Below are 15,232 nucleotides of genomic sequence, written 5' to 3' on the forward strand. Positions count from 1 at the left end.
ATCTTTAAGTGTCAAGCAAAGAAGAAATGCATGCAGTCTGAAGGGGAACAGTAATTCATTTTGATATTTAAACTTGTTTTTAAATTAGCTGTTTGTATGTTAACTTCCTTAATTCAGAAGCTTAGCCATCTGTGTCAGTGAATTAGCCTTTGGCTGAAGTCTAATCATTGTAGCAACAAGAGGCAGGGGAATAAGTAGCCTTAGAGGATCCACAGGGACTATTTCCATGAGGTTGAATTTAGCATCAATCCCAGTACTTAAATAGAGGGTGCCCTTGCGTGGTTGCACAGGGTAGGAATCCTGCTGAGGCCAGCATGGCAGAAAGGCTGCTGGGGTTGCACAGCTGTTGGGAAGTGTATTTTATTGCTCCTTGGAGATTGTTTGGGTTCATTTCCATATCCAGAACATGATCCTCTGTGAGGAGTGCTGGGTTCTCCCTTGATGCTGTGAGAATAGTAATGATAATAAATAAATTTGTATCACCAAATTTGCTAACCTGATGTTGATGGCCAAAATAGTCCATTGTTCTCCTGTTTGTGCTGAGCTGCAGGTTTTGTGGCAAAAACCTAAGAACCACTCAGGCAGCTGGGCCAGCCTTTTCCACTGGGGTTATTTCATGTCAACTGCTGCAAATTAGACACATAAAATTTATAATGTGTGGGTGTCTGTGCACAGAAATTTAGCTTCCTCAGTATTTACAGAACATAAAACAGTCCTCCTTGTTTAAGGCTAGGATGAACATTTCTGTCACATTAAGAAAGGCAACCTTATTTCATTCTGCAGCTGCAATTTAAATTCTACAAGATCTCTTTTAATCCTAGGCAAAGTTCAAAACGAGAGGTTTCAAACATCTGCTGACTATTATGGGTCATGCCTGCTAGTAGAGGTAATAAATTATAGCCAAAAAGATAATAAAATGTCTTAATAATGTTTTAGTTCATTACTTTAAAGATTGTCCTCTTTCTGTGTTATCTGTTCTCTTTTTGAGCATGGTAGTCAACATGCCTACAAAGAAGATCGTGCTCTGAGTGAGGTGGTTGGGATTGCAATGGGATGAGGGTGACACCCTCTAGTTTAAGTTAGGGGAAAAACAACAAACAAGTTGGTTTCTCTATTTCAGAGCAGAGGGAAATCAAAATCAATCACAGAAGCTCACTCTGTGCTTTGTGCCAAAAACAAGATGGGTGGGTCTAGCAGAATATGGGAGAGAGGGCACTTCAATTTCCTCCAAAGAGGAGATAACAGATCAGCTTTCTAGTTTGTCATGGAAACCTTTTGTCAACCCAGTAACAATGACGTCAAGGTGCAGTGGCACAGAGACTGGGTTAGTTAATGTAGCACACACCTGTTGGTCTGCCAGAGGGGAAGGTATGTTGGCTTTTACATTTTCTGTCCCTCATTCTAAACAACTTTGGTGAAGGTTTAAAAAGTGTTATTCAAGTCCCAATTTTTGTGGGCTGTAGCAGATTCTGACCACGGGCAGGTAGTGCTGGAGCTTTCACTCATTGAGAAATCCTGCTAAAAGGCATTGCTCAAGCAGTGCCATTCATTCCCTCCTGTTTTGGGAATCCTTTTAGAGGGTGATGACAGCAGACTTGTACTTCAAAAGAACAGCACCAAACTCCTTCAGTGTGTTTGTTTTGCTTAGGAGTAAAGGCTATTCTGGTGTTTACCAAAGGAGTTTTTTAGAAAGACTTCTATAAAAAGGGAAACCCAAATTTATTATGCCAGATATATAGCTGTAGATGTATAGCATTACACTGTAGCCCATTTTTGGAATGACCATTCTCCTGCCTGTTTCTCTGGTGGGTGCTGTGCTTTTGTGTTCAGTGTTGTTGATTGGCTACTTTTGTAAAGAGTGATTAGATCACTTTTTGCTTCCTTCAGTGTTGCTTGTGTGACTACCTTCCCAGTTTTAGTAATCAAAAAATGCTTTAACAATTCCTTAGAAATAAGCTTACTTCTTTTCATGAGAAAAGTATGTGAACAGGGAGAGCAGTCCATCTTTTCTGCACTATTCACGTTTACCAGCAAAATCATAGAAGTTGTGTTTGCAGGAGACTTCGAATCAGTTAAAGTCTTGCACTGTGTCAACAGTTGATGCAGGTTCTGTTATTATGGCTAGAATGAATTTACTTTAGTTGCATTTCTTGTCTGTGGTAACACGTGATAATTTTCTTAAAGTGTGCCCTTGTTATTGCTAACCAGTATGCATGATACAGAATATTTCCTCTTATATAGCTTGAAAGAGGAGAAGTAGACCTATTATAGGAATGATGAGTCAAATTATATTGGGTTGCAAAGTAGAATTAAGGCTGAGAAAAAGAATGGCATAAATGACAAAGTGATCAGAAAAGGAAAATGCAGTCAACCAGTGTAAATTATATTTATTGTACAATTAGAACCCAACTGTATGTAGTGGTGCCCATGAGTTGTAGAAATTTTTGCAAAGGAACTGCCTGGGATTATAATTGTCCAAACAGGCAATATTGATGATCCCTGGTATCCTAATGGAGATGGATGATGTCAAATGTCTGCCAAGTTTCAAGGAGGTAGAAAAACTAAAATTGGGTGATAAACATTGTTTTCTATAGAAGATGAAATTGTCCTTCATATGAAAGAAATAAGGTTTAGCTATGTTAGTATTGTTGCCATTATGGTAAATTCTCAGGAGATATCTGTGAAGAACTGTAATTCTCTTTGGCTTCAGTTTGGAAAATGTTGCACATTCATCTATATTTTTTCTTTACACTCATTACTGGTGATTTCAGCCTGACAGAAAGGTATTTCATGTGATCTAAAGTCTCTGTAGTATCATTCAATTTTATTTGTGACATTCTCACTGGAAGGCTAGAAAAAAGCATTATAGACATTTTGAAATAAGACTCTTCCTGAGTTCTCACTCCCACTGATGGGTTGCCTGGCCCCCAGGGAAGGGGCCAGGCTCAGACACTGGCACATCTTCTGCTGCCTCCTCTCAGCCAGCTGCAAGTGTCCCCTCTGCCCCTGCCCTCTGCGGGGAGCAGCAGGAGCAGGGCAGTGGGAAAGGCAGTTCTTGGGGAGCCCAGGAGCCTCTCAGCTCTGGAGAGGAGGAGGGAGATGGCCTTTTGCTGCAGCTGGACAGTGATGTGCCAGTGACCAATCCCCTCTGTGTGCCTGCCTCTGAATACTGTGTCCCCTGAGTTTTCTCTCTGTTTTCTGCAGGGCCTTTTCAGACTCTTTTCAAACTCTCTTTGTTTCTTTTCCCATGCCTCGATGGTGCATATTACTGACAAAAATACCTTTGATATTGGAGAGAGGCAAATTCATTTATCTGCACCTTGGATCAATCCAGACATTAGTTACAGTACAATACAGAGCAGTGTGATAAAGGGTCCTTTTTTGCTGGAGGGACAAAAAGGGGACCCAGAGAGAAGAGAAGGAAACAGTGCAGGCTGTGATAAGTACATGCCCTTAATAGGATCACTACTTACTAAGGCCTTGTGAACCCTGAGACAGAAAGATCGTTTACATTGTGTTTTCATTGTTTTCTTGCAGAAATTTATCCTTGAAAGAGCCACCATCTCATAACCATATTGTAAGGTGTGGTGATGCAAAAATAAATTCCTATTTCATGCAGTAAAGATTTATTCATTCTTTTCTACTTCAAGCATGTTTTCCCTCCACTTAGGACTCATTCTGGCAAACAGAGCATTTCAGCAGTTTCTTCTTTAGATTGGGTGGGGATTCATAAGGTTTGAACACACTGCTCTGCTACTGTATTGCCTGCGATAAAGGAAATTGCTTACTTATTATTTATCATTCTTATTTTATGAAAGGAAACAGATGTTTATGCCAAAAGTATTCCAGCATAGATGAAGTCATACTGAATTCATAAAACAGAATTTTTTAAGGGAGTGTAATTCTGTGACTGAAAAAAAGAACTATTCAGCCAAAGAATAGCCCTGTTGGATATTCAGGTTAAGTAGGTGGGATAATACCATGCTAATTGCTACAGGCACAAGCATGGTAGGCAGGCTGTCAATGTAAGAGTAATAAGTGGAGTTGAAGCAAGAGTAACAAAGATTAATAGTTTTTTCCTTAGTTTTAAGATTCTCCAGTATGCATCTTGAGAACCTGATCTCAAAGTGAATTAAAGTTGTGTAAGGGAATTGCTCGGTTTCATTACAAGGTTGTTTATCAGCCTGCCTGATTATCACTGCTGGTATTCCCCACTTACCTTTGCCTAGCCCCAGGTCCCTGTGTCTGCTCTCCATCACTGCAATCCAGGGCTCCCATAGCCCTGTTCCTTGCCAGTGCCTCTGTCCCTCCGTGCATGGGCTCCTCTTGGCCAGCCCGCCTGAACCCAGGATGCCACAAAATCCCTTACTATCCAAGCTGAAATAAACTAAGAGCCACTTTCAAATGCAATGAATTCACTGTCTTTCTGAGAGAGAATTTCTAATAGTTTATCTTTTTTTCCCAATTACTAGCAAAAAATTAAAAGTGGTTCCCCCAAGCACATATCTTTATATCTACCAATTAAGGATAAGATGGAGGATTTGCAAAAGAAACCCAAGGGAAGCAATGTCCAATTCACACTGAATTTCACTGACTTCAGGCTCTGTCCCTTCCCAGCAGCAGCTCTGTAACTGAGCTGCCCTGGATGTGTCCTCCACATGGTTTGAGACACACTGGGTATGCTATTGACAAACATTAAATGTACTTGGCTCTCAGGCTGAAAATGTTACACTCAGCTACCAAAGTCTTTTGTTTCTCCTGGACACTTCCATTACACACTGCCAAATACCCTGAGGATGTTTTAAGCTCAGATCATATCACCTTCCTCTGCATGTGTTGAGCACCAAAAGAGAAATGTGGTTTTAGGGAAGAAAAGAGCACATGTGGATAAACACAGACCTCTCTCTGTGAAAACTGAGGTTTCCATATTAGCTGAATTGAGTGTAGGAAGAACAGAAATGAATGTATTTGTCCAGGAACAATTTACATGTAACAGTGATTGCACAAGCCAGAGAATTTTATTGGAAGTGTCTTCAGGGAAAGAAATTAAGTAGGGGCTGGGAATGTGCTTATCAATAGACCTTATTATTCTGCTCAGCCTTTGATAAATGAACCTAGCAAGTTCTTTCAGGCTCCTCTCAATATTCTACTTGTTCGTGCTGAATTTCATTGATTCATATTTAGCCTTCCCTGATAATATGACATGACAGAAAATGTAAATGACAGAGTCAATGAGCATTTCTATTCAGTTGAAACAAAGAAAGTGAGATCAACTATCAAACTCTTTGGATTTACATTCTTTGAAATAGAATTTATTACATTGTTAGAAACGAAAACAAAGCACACCAAAAAAAAAAAAAAGTATGCAACCATTTTTTGTTATTGGAGTTAAAGAAGAAAAATTTTATGGAAGGAGTGTCCTTTGAGCATGCTTCAGTCAACTCTGTCAAACAGAGTGGCCAAAAATTATAAAATTAAAAACCTGCAGGTTCCTTTGGGAGTCACATTACAGTAGTACAAGCAACAGTCTTTCATTTTAGAAGGGAAGCATATGACTGCAGCCAAAGGCCTTTCAATGCTATTTTAGGTAATCTGATCTTCATAAAGGCCATTGTAATCTCTGGTGCTGCTCAGGTTTTAGGCGATATTTTCATTTCATAATGCTGTTTCTGTGTCCACTGAAACATCTGCTTCGATGTGCCAGGCTCGATCATGCACACTGTTACATCACTTGGCAAATGAGGTCACATCAAGTAAATGGCAGCATTATGGAAAAGGGAATGAAAACCCCAGGGTTTAACTGTTGGGAATCAACCCATCACGGGCTGAAGATCCTGCAGCAATGCTGGAAAGGCTCAGAGGGTGCAGTGGGCAAGGCAAGCAGCAGGGAGGACTCCAACACAAGTGATCATCTCTCCCAAGTTCTTTTTTCATCAGTGCCAAACATCATCTGAGGGTATTGGTATGCAACAGTTTTGCAAACTCTCCCACTCACAGCTGGCTTTGCTTCAAGCAGAGTTCACCCCTGCAGCCTTTCTGCAGCAGCAGTGGCCTGGTTTTATGTGATGATTAATGGGAAGATTGAGCTGAGCAGATCATTAGGATGCCCTCAGCCATCACATGTTCTTTCAGCCTGGAGCCTGCCTGGCACCCAGCACCTTCCATCAGTCATTTGGTAACATGCATGGTTTATCTAGTGTGTACTACATCCCTCTGAAAATTCACTGTCTTCAGTGTGACACTTGCAAAGGGAAAAGGGGCAGGAAAATGTGCCAGCCAGAACCAGGTCTTCCTTTAGTGGCTTGGAGATGAACACCACTCACTGTCACCATTCCTCCCAATGCATTTTCTGTATTCACATCTGCATTCCCCTTTATGATCTATTCAACTAACCTAGTACTGAAAATCATGCAAAGCAGCTTGTCCAAATCCACCTTTGAATCAATTTTGGGCCTAAGGCTCTGATTTATAGTAATGGGACCTAGGGACCAATAATAAGAAAAAAAATAGCAGCTATTAAATCTGTAAAGAGGAAATGACTTGGAAACAGGGGGATGCCAAGCTGGTCTCTCCAGCAATGGCAGAGGGGAGTCAGGCTTACAGGGCCATATGGCTTAGACACAGTTTAAATAATCTCCTCCAATTAAAAACAAAGCCAGTTTTATGTCAAACATCTGTTCTGTGAATGCATCAATTTGGGCAAAAAAACCCATCAGAGGATATTGTAAGTACTTCATGATGGTTTTGGTTTTTCTGTGCAGATCCCCACCCATTTGAGCGGGTTAATAGCCCTGAAGGAGGAGTGCTGTGGTTTCCTATGATGCTAACAGGCATGAGGGCAGGCTTTTGTGTTTCTGTGTGCTGGGCTCCCCATCTGTGCTGCCTTCAGATATCCAGCATTCGTTGCAGGGGAGGGGGGATGTTTTAGGAGGGTCCAGACTACCTGGGGCAGGTCAGTGAAGGTCAGCAGAGGGTCTGCTGGGCATGGCTGCCACTGGAGAGGATATCTGTCTAATGTAATCAGTCTTATTTGTATCTAAACCACAGTGGTACTTGGCTACTAAATCCTGATTCCTACATGCTGGCAGAGGTGAGGAAGAGAATATAAGATTATCCTTTTTCTGCCTTCAAGCCCTCATTTCTTATAGTAGGACCAGAAAAAAACAGCTTTGAAGCAATCCACAACTTCTGGCCTTGGAAATGTCTACTTTTTACTTGACAAGGAGAGGGAGATCTCTTAGGTATTGATTGAAATTATCACTTTTCATCAGTCCATTAAAAGTATAACTGTGCAGACAGCAATGTACCTGTTTAAAATAATTATCCAGATTATAAAGGAAATATAATCTGGAGATATGTGTATAAAGCAAATCTGATCTACTGTACAAACGGAGATTTACTTTGTTCTAAAGCATCCTTAGGTGGCCTTATTGTGCTTTTTTTAAATTTACTGTTGTATCATTTGCTTCCTTCCCAAGAGAGACATCTGAGATTTCTCCTCTGGTTACTGTGAACCCTTGTTTACAGTTCTTCAGGTAACTGTTTCCTTTTGGTGTAATTTAAAAGCTGAGGTGGTTAATTAAGGACCTAATTATTTCCTGATGTTGATATCAGGGAATCCGTAGGTTCCTTGCTGAGAAACAAATAGTTAGGGTCATACTCAGCTGGGAGCACTGTGGAAGGAGGAAGATTTCTGGAATATTCTTTGGTCTCCCTTCTCAAAATTCTGCTCAGGGCAGAATGCTCCACTTAGATAAAGTCAGATATTCATATAACCCACCTTTTGCAAGGGGTCATTTTCTTATCCCTTGTGTTTCTAAAGCTTCCATCAGACTCAAGCACTCCTTTTCCACCAGTACCAGGTATGTGATGCCAGCAGCTGGGTTTCTATTTTAAACTCATCAGCTATGAAAAAAGACATTTACTGTGCACACTTTCCTCTGCTGCTTAAACCTGGAGGTGTTTCACAGAGTTCCTGACCAGAATACATGATCAGATTGTGTGTACTTGTTAGGAGTGTCTCAGGAGCTGGTGTCTGATGAATCATCTGTGCCTGGAACTCTTGATCCTTGGTTCAAAATGGTGCCAAACATGAAAGAAAACAGCTAGTCAGCTCCCTGATTTCAGTCTGTTCTAGCATTTTTATTAACCCTGTGTTGGTTTAGAACATCTTGTGGCTGCAAAAGACAGCAGGTAGGGTAGGGTTTACCTCAGAGGGTTTCAGCCATCTGCCTTGCTCACCCTCCAAAACCAAAGGGGTTTGGAGCCAGATGTGCTGTCTGTGTGTCACTGAGGAGCACAGATGATATTTGCTCCATTTTGTGCTTCTCCAGGGAAGGGAAAATAGTGGAATTTGGGTACCAGCTCTCTGAGCCAAATGCCATGAGGAAACCTTCAGATCAAACACAGGCATGCTCTGGTTCAATTTGTTGTGTGAAACAAAGTGGGTCTGGTTGTCTTTATCTTCAAAAGCATTTTTTATAGCTAGAAATGCTGTTTCATTTAGATCAACTTTAGTCTTACTTTCTGGAAAAAAGGCTCCAGAAATAATTCAGACAGCTCCATTCAAGCTGTTCTGCAGATGTCAGCATGTGCCAGAGTCCAAAATCCAGCAGAGTCAGGATATGGCTGTCTAGTAGGAACTCCAGCAAGAGATGCTGGAAAGGTATGTGCTATTTGAGACCATAACACCAGATTTCCTTTCCTTTAGCATATTTATATGTCCCACGTGCCATCTGTCTCTTCTTCCTGCTGTGGAAGAACTTGCTGTGCTTGTATTTATAATGCTGCACACCCAGATACCTCTGTTATCTCCTTGTTGAGAGGAGCAAAGATGGCACATTTGGCCCATTGGATGTCACCATTTTCCCAGCCATGTGTTTGATTAGTCGCCTAAATATAAACAGACCTTCTCCTGAAGCTCAAGCTTCAGGAGATCCTCTCTGTTCAGTCACACAAAGCAGAAAGAGTGGGAAGCCCCAACTCCATCTTCATGGAAGATGGGGCCTGAGGACTAAGAAGGACTCAGATGAGTCAGGCATTTTCCATTGATTTTTCAGTTCAGAGCTATTCAGTCCAGAGCAATGCTACTGACTGTAGCAGGTTATTCCTGACAGCTCCTGAAATACAGCCTGTCTCCCCAGAAACAGCCCTGAACAGAGGCAACAAAGCATCCTCCAGCATTGCCAGGGCTCAGCATCCTTTAGAGTGAGAAACATGGGTGACTCAGAGTTCACACTCCAAACAGAGCTTGTTATAGAGTAAAACAACTAAAGCAATTCTCTAGCACTGAAATTCCTCAAAGGCTTTTTCTGAATTTGATCTCTCACTCTCTAACATCCCAGTAAAAAGGAAATCTCTATGAAAGTACAGAAATTTTCACAAACAACTCCACGGGGGATAAGATTTCTCATGTCTATCCCCCAGCTAAATTGACAGCTCCTGGATTTATTTTGGTGCAGACAGAACCAACATGTAAGTGGTTTTATTCACTTTTTTTAATCTCTTGATAAGAATGCAAATCCCATTCTTGCTCCTACTGCCTTTCTCACCCTCTTGAAATAGGCTGTTTATGGCGACTAAATGCTTCTATTCAAAACTGGCTTTCATCCAGAACCAGACAGGCAGAAAGCCTAAAAGCAACAGAAAACTAGCAATTTATATTAGGCCATGGTGCTGCAGCACACAAAATGCTTTGTTTAAAGTAGCCGAGCTCTGTGTCCTCTTGAATAGATGTAAATAACCAGCTTGTGTGGGTTTCCACAGCAGTGCTGGCATATTTCAAAACACTTACACAGACTTCAGACACCCACTTCCAAATACCTGCTCTCCCTGTTGGAAAGCTAACCATGCCCACTTCACTTTCACCTGGAGTGGATTTAGTGAATTGAGTGTAGGAAGAACAGAAATGAATGTATTTGTCCAGGAAAAATTTACATTTTCATGTAAAAGTACATTTTCAGTACATTTCTTAAGTACTACTTAAGATCTATTTTAGGGATTTATTTGAGGGAAGGAAGGACAGCCTGTGACCTGGTAGGTGTTTTCCATCTGCACTATGATGATGAATATGCCTCTGGTGTTCAGCCTTGCTTCCTCTGCTGCTGCTTTGTGGCTGAAAATGAAACAGGTGCACACAGTGGCCATGCACACACACTGTGATTCAGGAAAGACAGTCCCATGTCATCCTGCACTGACCAGTGCCTGCTGGTCACTGCAGCTGAGCTGGCACCCCCACAGCAGGATGTGACCATGCCTGGGATCATTTGGTTTCTTGTACTTCACTCTCCTGCAGCTGATGGGCACTGGGGTGGGTGTTCCCAGGAGCAGAAAGGCTCGTGTGGGTGACAGAGCTCATTCCCCAGAGTCAGTGTCTGCCCTAAACTGCTCACATCAGTGCTCTGAGGTTTGTAGCAATGTCCTGCAGCAGAGAGGGGAGTTCCCAAGGGCTGTGCCTGGGTCCCTGCCCACACTGGTGAACAGGCAGGGCTCCCCTCTAGCTCAGATTTGATCACAAGATTAAAATAACCTGATGAGAACATTTACACACTGAATGCACAGTGATGTTCTCTAGCCCAGGAACTCGTGGAGGCAGAGGATGGGAGATGGTTTGCTGATGGCAGGCACTGTGGAGACGGGCTGGGGCTCCTGCCAGCTTCTCTCAGGACATACAGCCACTCCAGACAGCTTGGGGCCCTCTTGCTTCCTCATTACATTTTGCTATTTGCTTCTACCATTTCCTTTTCTTCCTGATTTTAAGGCTGTTGCTTGCTGTGTAATTTGTTTGATCTGTCCCTGTGTCAGATCTTTCAGTTATGCCTTGTGCTCTGCAAAGGCATGTTGCATTGTTATTTTTATTTTAATGTGCCTTGTTGTGCCATATACAGATTAGAGTGCTGTCTGGGTTCTAAACATATCCAGTCAGTGGCTTTAATGGTGGTTTTAATCACAGGAATAATAAAGGTGAACATTATATGTTAAAATGTGAAGCCATTTACCTGTGAATTTCAACCCCAAGGGCATTTTCTATTTTCTTTCCAAAACAAATGCAATATGTGTGAGACCAGCAGTCCATCTGTATTCCTATTTCCATGCTCCAGCATAGATGGAAGCATGATATACTTCTCAGAAGTTGGAAAATTGTTCTCTAAAAACAAATTAAGTAACTAACTAACAGCTTGAGTGATCACTTTGCAGGTGAAATAATTTCTGTCATCGGGAATCAGATGTATTTGCATTATTCCTCAGTGGCTTACAAAATGTAGATATATATTAGTATATCATAAATTTTCCAGAGAGATTACTTTGCTGTGGGTTAATTTATTAAGAAAATGTTCTTTGTGGTGTGGTGGTATGTAAGACACGGAACAGGCCTGGGAAATACTTGGAAGCCCTTGGGCAACAGGAAGGGTTCTGTTCTTTGGAGCTGGCACCTAAAAATGATCTGTACCTTTTCTGTTCTTTGGAACTGGCACCTAAAAATGAACTATGGGCCCTCCCTGAGCTAATTGCTTGTACCTACCACCTGCACCTACCTGTAAAAGGGAAACTGCTTAATTGCACCTGCCAAGGAGGGGCTCTTTCCCTGGAAATGTGTTATTTTAGCACTGGCTCCAGCCAGTCAGCTGGAGCATGTGAAAGCCCTGGTCCACATTTCCATGCAGCGGATCCTGGAGCAGCAGATGATATAAATTCATGTGCCTTCAGGGATATTCAGGCCTCCAGGGAGCTGAGGGAAGCAAGCTCCCTCCCTCACACATCAAAGATATGGTCTGAAGATGGGGAAGGGCAAGAATCTTGAGTGCTGAGGCAGAACTTGATCACACCAGGAGCTCCTCCAGGGGAGGATCACTTCCTGTTCTCATTATATTAAATTACTGTTATAATGAATCAAAGCAAACAGGCACACAGAGCTGGAAGGTACCCAAGGGTCACGGAGCACACCTGCCTCCTCTGGGACAGCATTTACAGGTGTTGCCCAAACTGAAGCATCTGTTGGTGTCACAGCTGTTTAGTTCTTTTGGAAGGGGTGGCAAGGCCTGCCATAAACTGATGTTAGGTCAGCTGCCCCTCAGCCCCCAGAGAGGAGGGCAGGCAGCTGCTTAGGGCAGCACTTCCCAGGCTGGTGCTCACTGGGAAGTGCCTTGTTTGTCCCAAAATTTCCCAGGTGTCATCTTAAACAATAAAAATTACTTATTTTTCAAAATTCAATCTGAACCATCTGAAGACAATTTTTTTTTAATATTCTGAAACATCCTCTGCCCATATCATTGAAAGCAATGAGTCTGAGGATGCTGTCTGAACCAGCTCCATCATGCCCAGACGCTGCACCTCGTTCTTGGATAAGCACCTCGGAGACAGGCAAGAGTTAATTATTTATATCAAATTCAGTTGCTGTGAGATGGCAAACACGGACACCTAGTGGTGCTCCGGGACAGGGCATGAAGGCTCTCAACAGCTCTGTGGGAGAGAAGCTGATAGAGCAGAGTATTTGTTCACATTTTCCCCTAAAAGAAGGAGAGATTTTATTATTTTTCAAGAAGATATCGTAGATAGCATAATTTGGGGGACAGAAAGTTTACTTAGCATGGAATAATGGAAGAATTAGGAGAAATCCATCACTTTTGGTAAGATTTGTCTGTGTATTTAGCATGAAGTAATCATTTTTTTCTTCCTGTCTTAAATATCCCACACCATTCCAAATACTATATTGGGTCAGGAAGATTTTCTACTCTTCAAATTAGTCCATAGCAAAGAAACTTGCAAATATCGTAGCAGTATCTCATTCTTGCAATCCCTGTAAATGTCTGTTCTCCAGTTATGGGGAGATTGTCAGCATGATGAGTGGTGGGTTTACTGATAAGCTGCCCTGCTAGGTGCTACACTGACCTCTTGTGCACTTCCATCAGTGCACTGAGCTCTTTCTGCCAGGATTAATGCCAGCACTTTGTCTGAACGGCCTCAAACAGCTGCCATGGTTTGTTTTGTTTGTTTGTTTCTATTTACTTACAAATAATCTTTCAGAGAAATATTTCCTTCTTCTTCCCCAAATCTAGCATTTCGTCTACGGCAGAGACACAGGACAGGTGAGAACCAGTCCTTGTCCACTGACCCCTTTCTGTAATTGTGAATATCACCCCTGTGAGTGGGATTTCTTTCACATCTGCATTGGACACAAAAACCTCTATGCCACTGAGTGGGAGACAGGCTGTTCCCTTGGGAATGTGTACTGGGGCTGCTTGGGCTGAGAGAAGGGATTTTGAGACTGTACCAGCTCAAGAGTGAAGTCTGTAGAGATTGTGTACTCTCCTCAAGGGCTCCCCCATTCAAGCTGAGAAGCAGACCCCAGTTTTTACTGATTCCACAGTTATTCCGAATCTAACAAAATTTCTTCAAATTCAGTTGAGTTTACAAGTCATTCATTCAAAATTATTGTATAATATCCTTGGTTTTAGCTTCATATCCTAAGAAAATAAAATTTATAGTATTATGTTTGTTTACTATCCTCATCTTAAGAACTTTTGAATCAGTGAACTAATTTCTTTCAAAATTTCTATCAAATTTGACCCTGGAAAAAGAGCCCCAAAGATTCCTGTGTACCTCAGGGAAGCATGCAGCACACAGGACAAAGAGAATCCCTAACAATAGGCAGGCAGCAAGAAATCCAAATGCAGAGGAGCATTAAGAAAGATTCCTCAGGCCAGAAAAGCTTTGATTCATTTTCACACCTTTTTAGACGTGCAAGAATCCAACCATTCTGTTAAAGAAATCCCAAGATTTGTTAAAGAGAAATCTGTACAATCACTTATGGAATATAAGCACAAGTGCTTATATTCCCAGTCCCTGGCTGTACAGAGACTGTGATTACACAGACCACTGTTGTTCTTCGAGAGTCACAGGGTGTGAGGCTGAAGGAAAGCAGCAGTTCCAGCACTCAGTACGGAAGTAAAATGTTACAGTTATTCCTAGGTACAAATCCTGAAAGTCAGCATATAATCAATCACTCTGTATTTATATATTTACACCTCTGGGTTCCATCAGAGAGCATGGGAGGAGTTTTTCTGATCTGCCCCATCAGGATTTTGTAGTCTCCCAAGAGGTCCCTAGGGCAACTTTGGGAAGATGAGGGTACATTTCTTGTCTTCCATGAAAAGAGAAGCTGTTTCCTCACTGCAGTGGTGGCCAGGGGGAATGTCTCACTTCTGCTGTAGAGGGATGAGCTGGAAGTTGTCACACCATGAAACACAGCACTGAGGCATCCTGGGCTATTGCCAAGCTAGAAGGTGACCCCAGAAATTAAAGCAACAAAAAAACCCCCAGGGTTTCTGATGGACACTCACAGCTAGAAGATTCACAGCTCAAAAACTCCCCCACAGCTAGCATTCAAAAGGTTACTGGGTGGGTAGCTTTGGTGTCTCACTTCAGCCCAGCAAAATCAATAAGAAGTAAAGGAAACCAGAGGCACAACGTGTTGAACTTTGACAAAACAAATTAACTTGGCTTCTAAGGAACACAAATCCTGTCTTTGCCAGTGTAAATATGATGCAGAGATGATTGCTTTCATCCTACCCTTGCTAACATCTTTTTTTTTTTTTTTTTTTTCCTGTTGAACCTGGGCAGTTGTCTGGAGGGTGTGAACTAACTGTGGTGCTCCAGGACTTTACAGCGGGCCACAGCAGCGAGCTGAGCATTCAGGTGGGGCAGACAGTGGAGCTGCTGGAGAGGCCCAGCGAGAGGCCAGGCTGGTGTTTGGTCCGGACCACGGAGAGAAGCCCACCTCAGGAGGGTCTGGTCCCCAGCAGCGCTCTCTGCATTTCCCATTCCCGCAGCAGTGTGGAGATGGATTGCTTCTTCCCTTCAGGAAAAGGTAGGCAGCAGCCCAGCTGCTTTAAGGTTGTTTTGGGTTTTCCCTTTTGTATCATGTAAGTGCAAAGCTGCTTGGGCTGCTCCTGCAGTCAGTGGGTAAAAGGCTGTTCAGTCCTTGATGAGTTTTGTTCCCAGGTCCCTGTGAATGGGCACAGCACTAGCCTGACTCCATGTCCATGGATCAATGTTTGTACATGTGCGTCATCTGCTATGTGGTAATCATTGTCTTGAGATTCTGGATAAAAATAAGATTTTTAAACAACAGAGGGACTGTTTTCAGTGCCTAAAGACCTAGAATGAGGGAAAGCCACGCTGTCTATACACCCAGGATGCCCCAAATTGTGGATATGTTATTTTATGATTGCCA

The 15,232-nt window shown here is 42.3% G+C and overlaps 1 protein-coding gene across 10 annotated transcripts in view; it reads left to right on the plus strand.

Moving 5' to 3' along the window:
* KALRN (kalirin RhoGEF kinase) overlaps window positions 1–15,232 on the plus strand; it is a 473,084-nt gene that overhangs the window by 363,136 nt on the left and 94,716 nt on the right. For 9 of the 10 annotated variants that reach the window (XR_010369452.1, XM_064435043.1, XM_064435045.1 and 6 more), the window contains 2 exons: window positions 13,056–13,085; window positions 14,620–14,866. Coding sequence is in view for 9 of the 10 variants with exons in the window: in XM_064435043.1 (XP_064291113.1) it covers window positions 13,056–13,085; window positions 14,620–14,866 (277 nt within the window). In the remaining variant the exon portion in view is untranslated. The remainder of the gene's footprint in view (window positions 1–13,055; window positions 13,086–14,619; window positions 14,867–15,232) is intronic. The other variant, XM_064435042.1, reaches the window with a different exon arrangement.

Source organism: Passer domesticus, chromosome 10 (assembly GCF_036417665.1).
Source record: "Passer domesticus isolate bPasDom1 chromosome 10, bPasDom1.hap1, whole genome shotgun sequence".
Taxonomy (NCBI): domain Eukaryota; kingdom Metazoa; phylum Chordata; class Aves; order Passeriformes; family Passeridae; genus Passer; species Passer domesticus.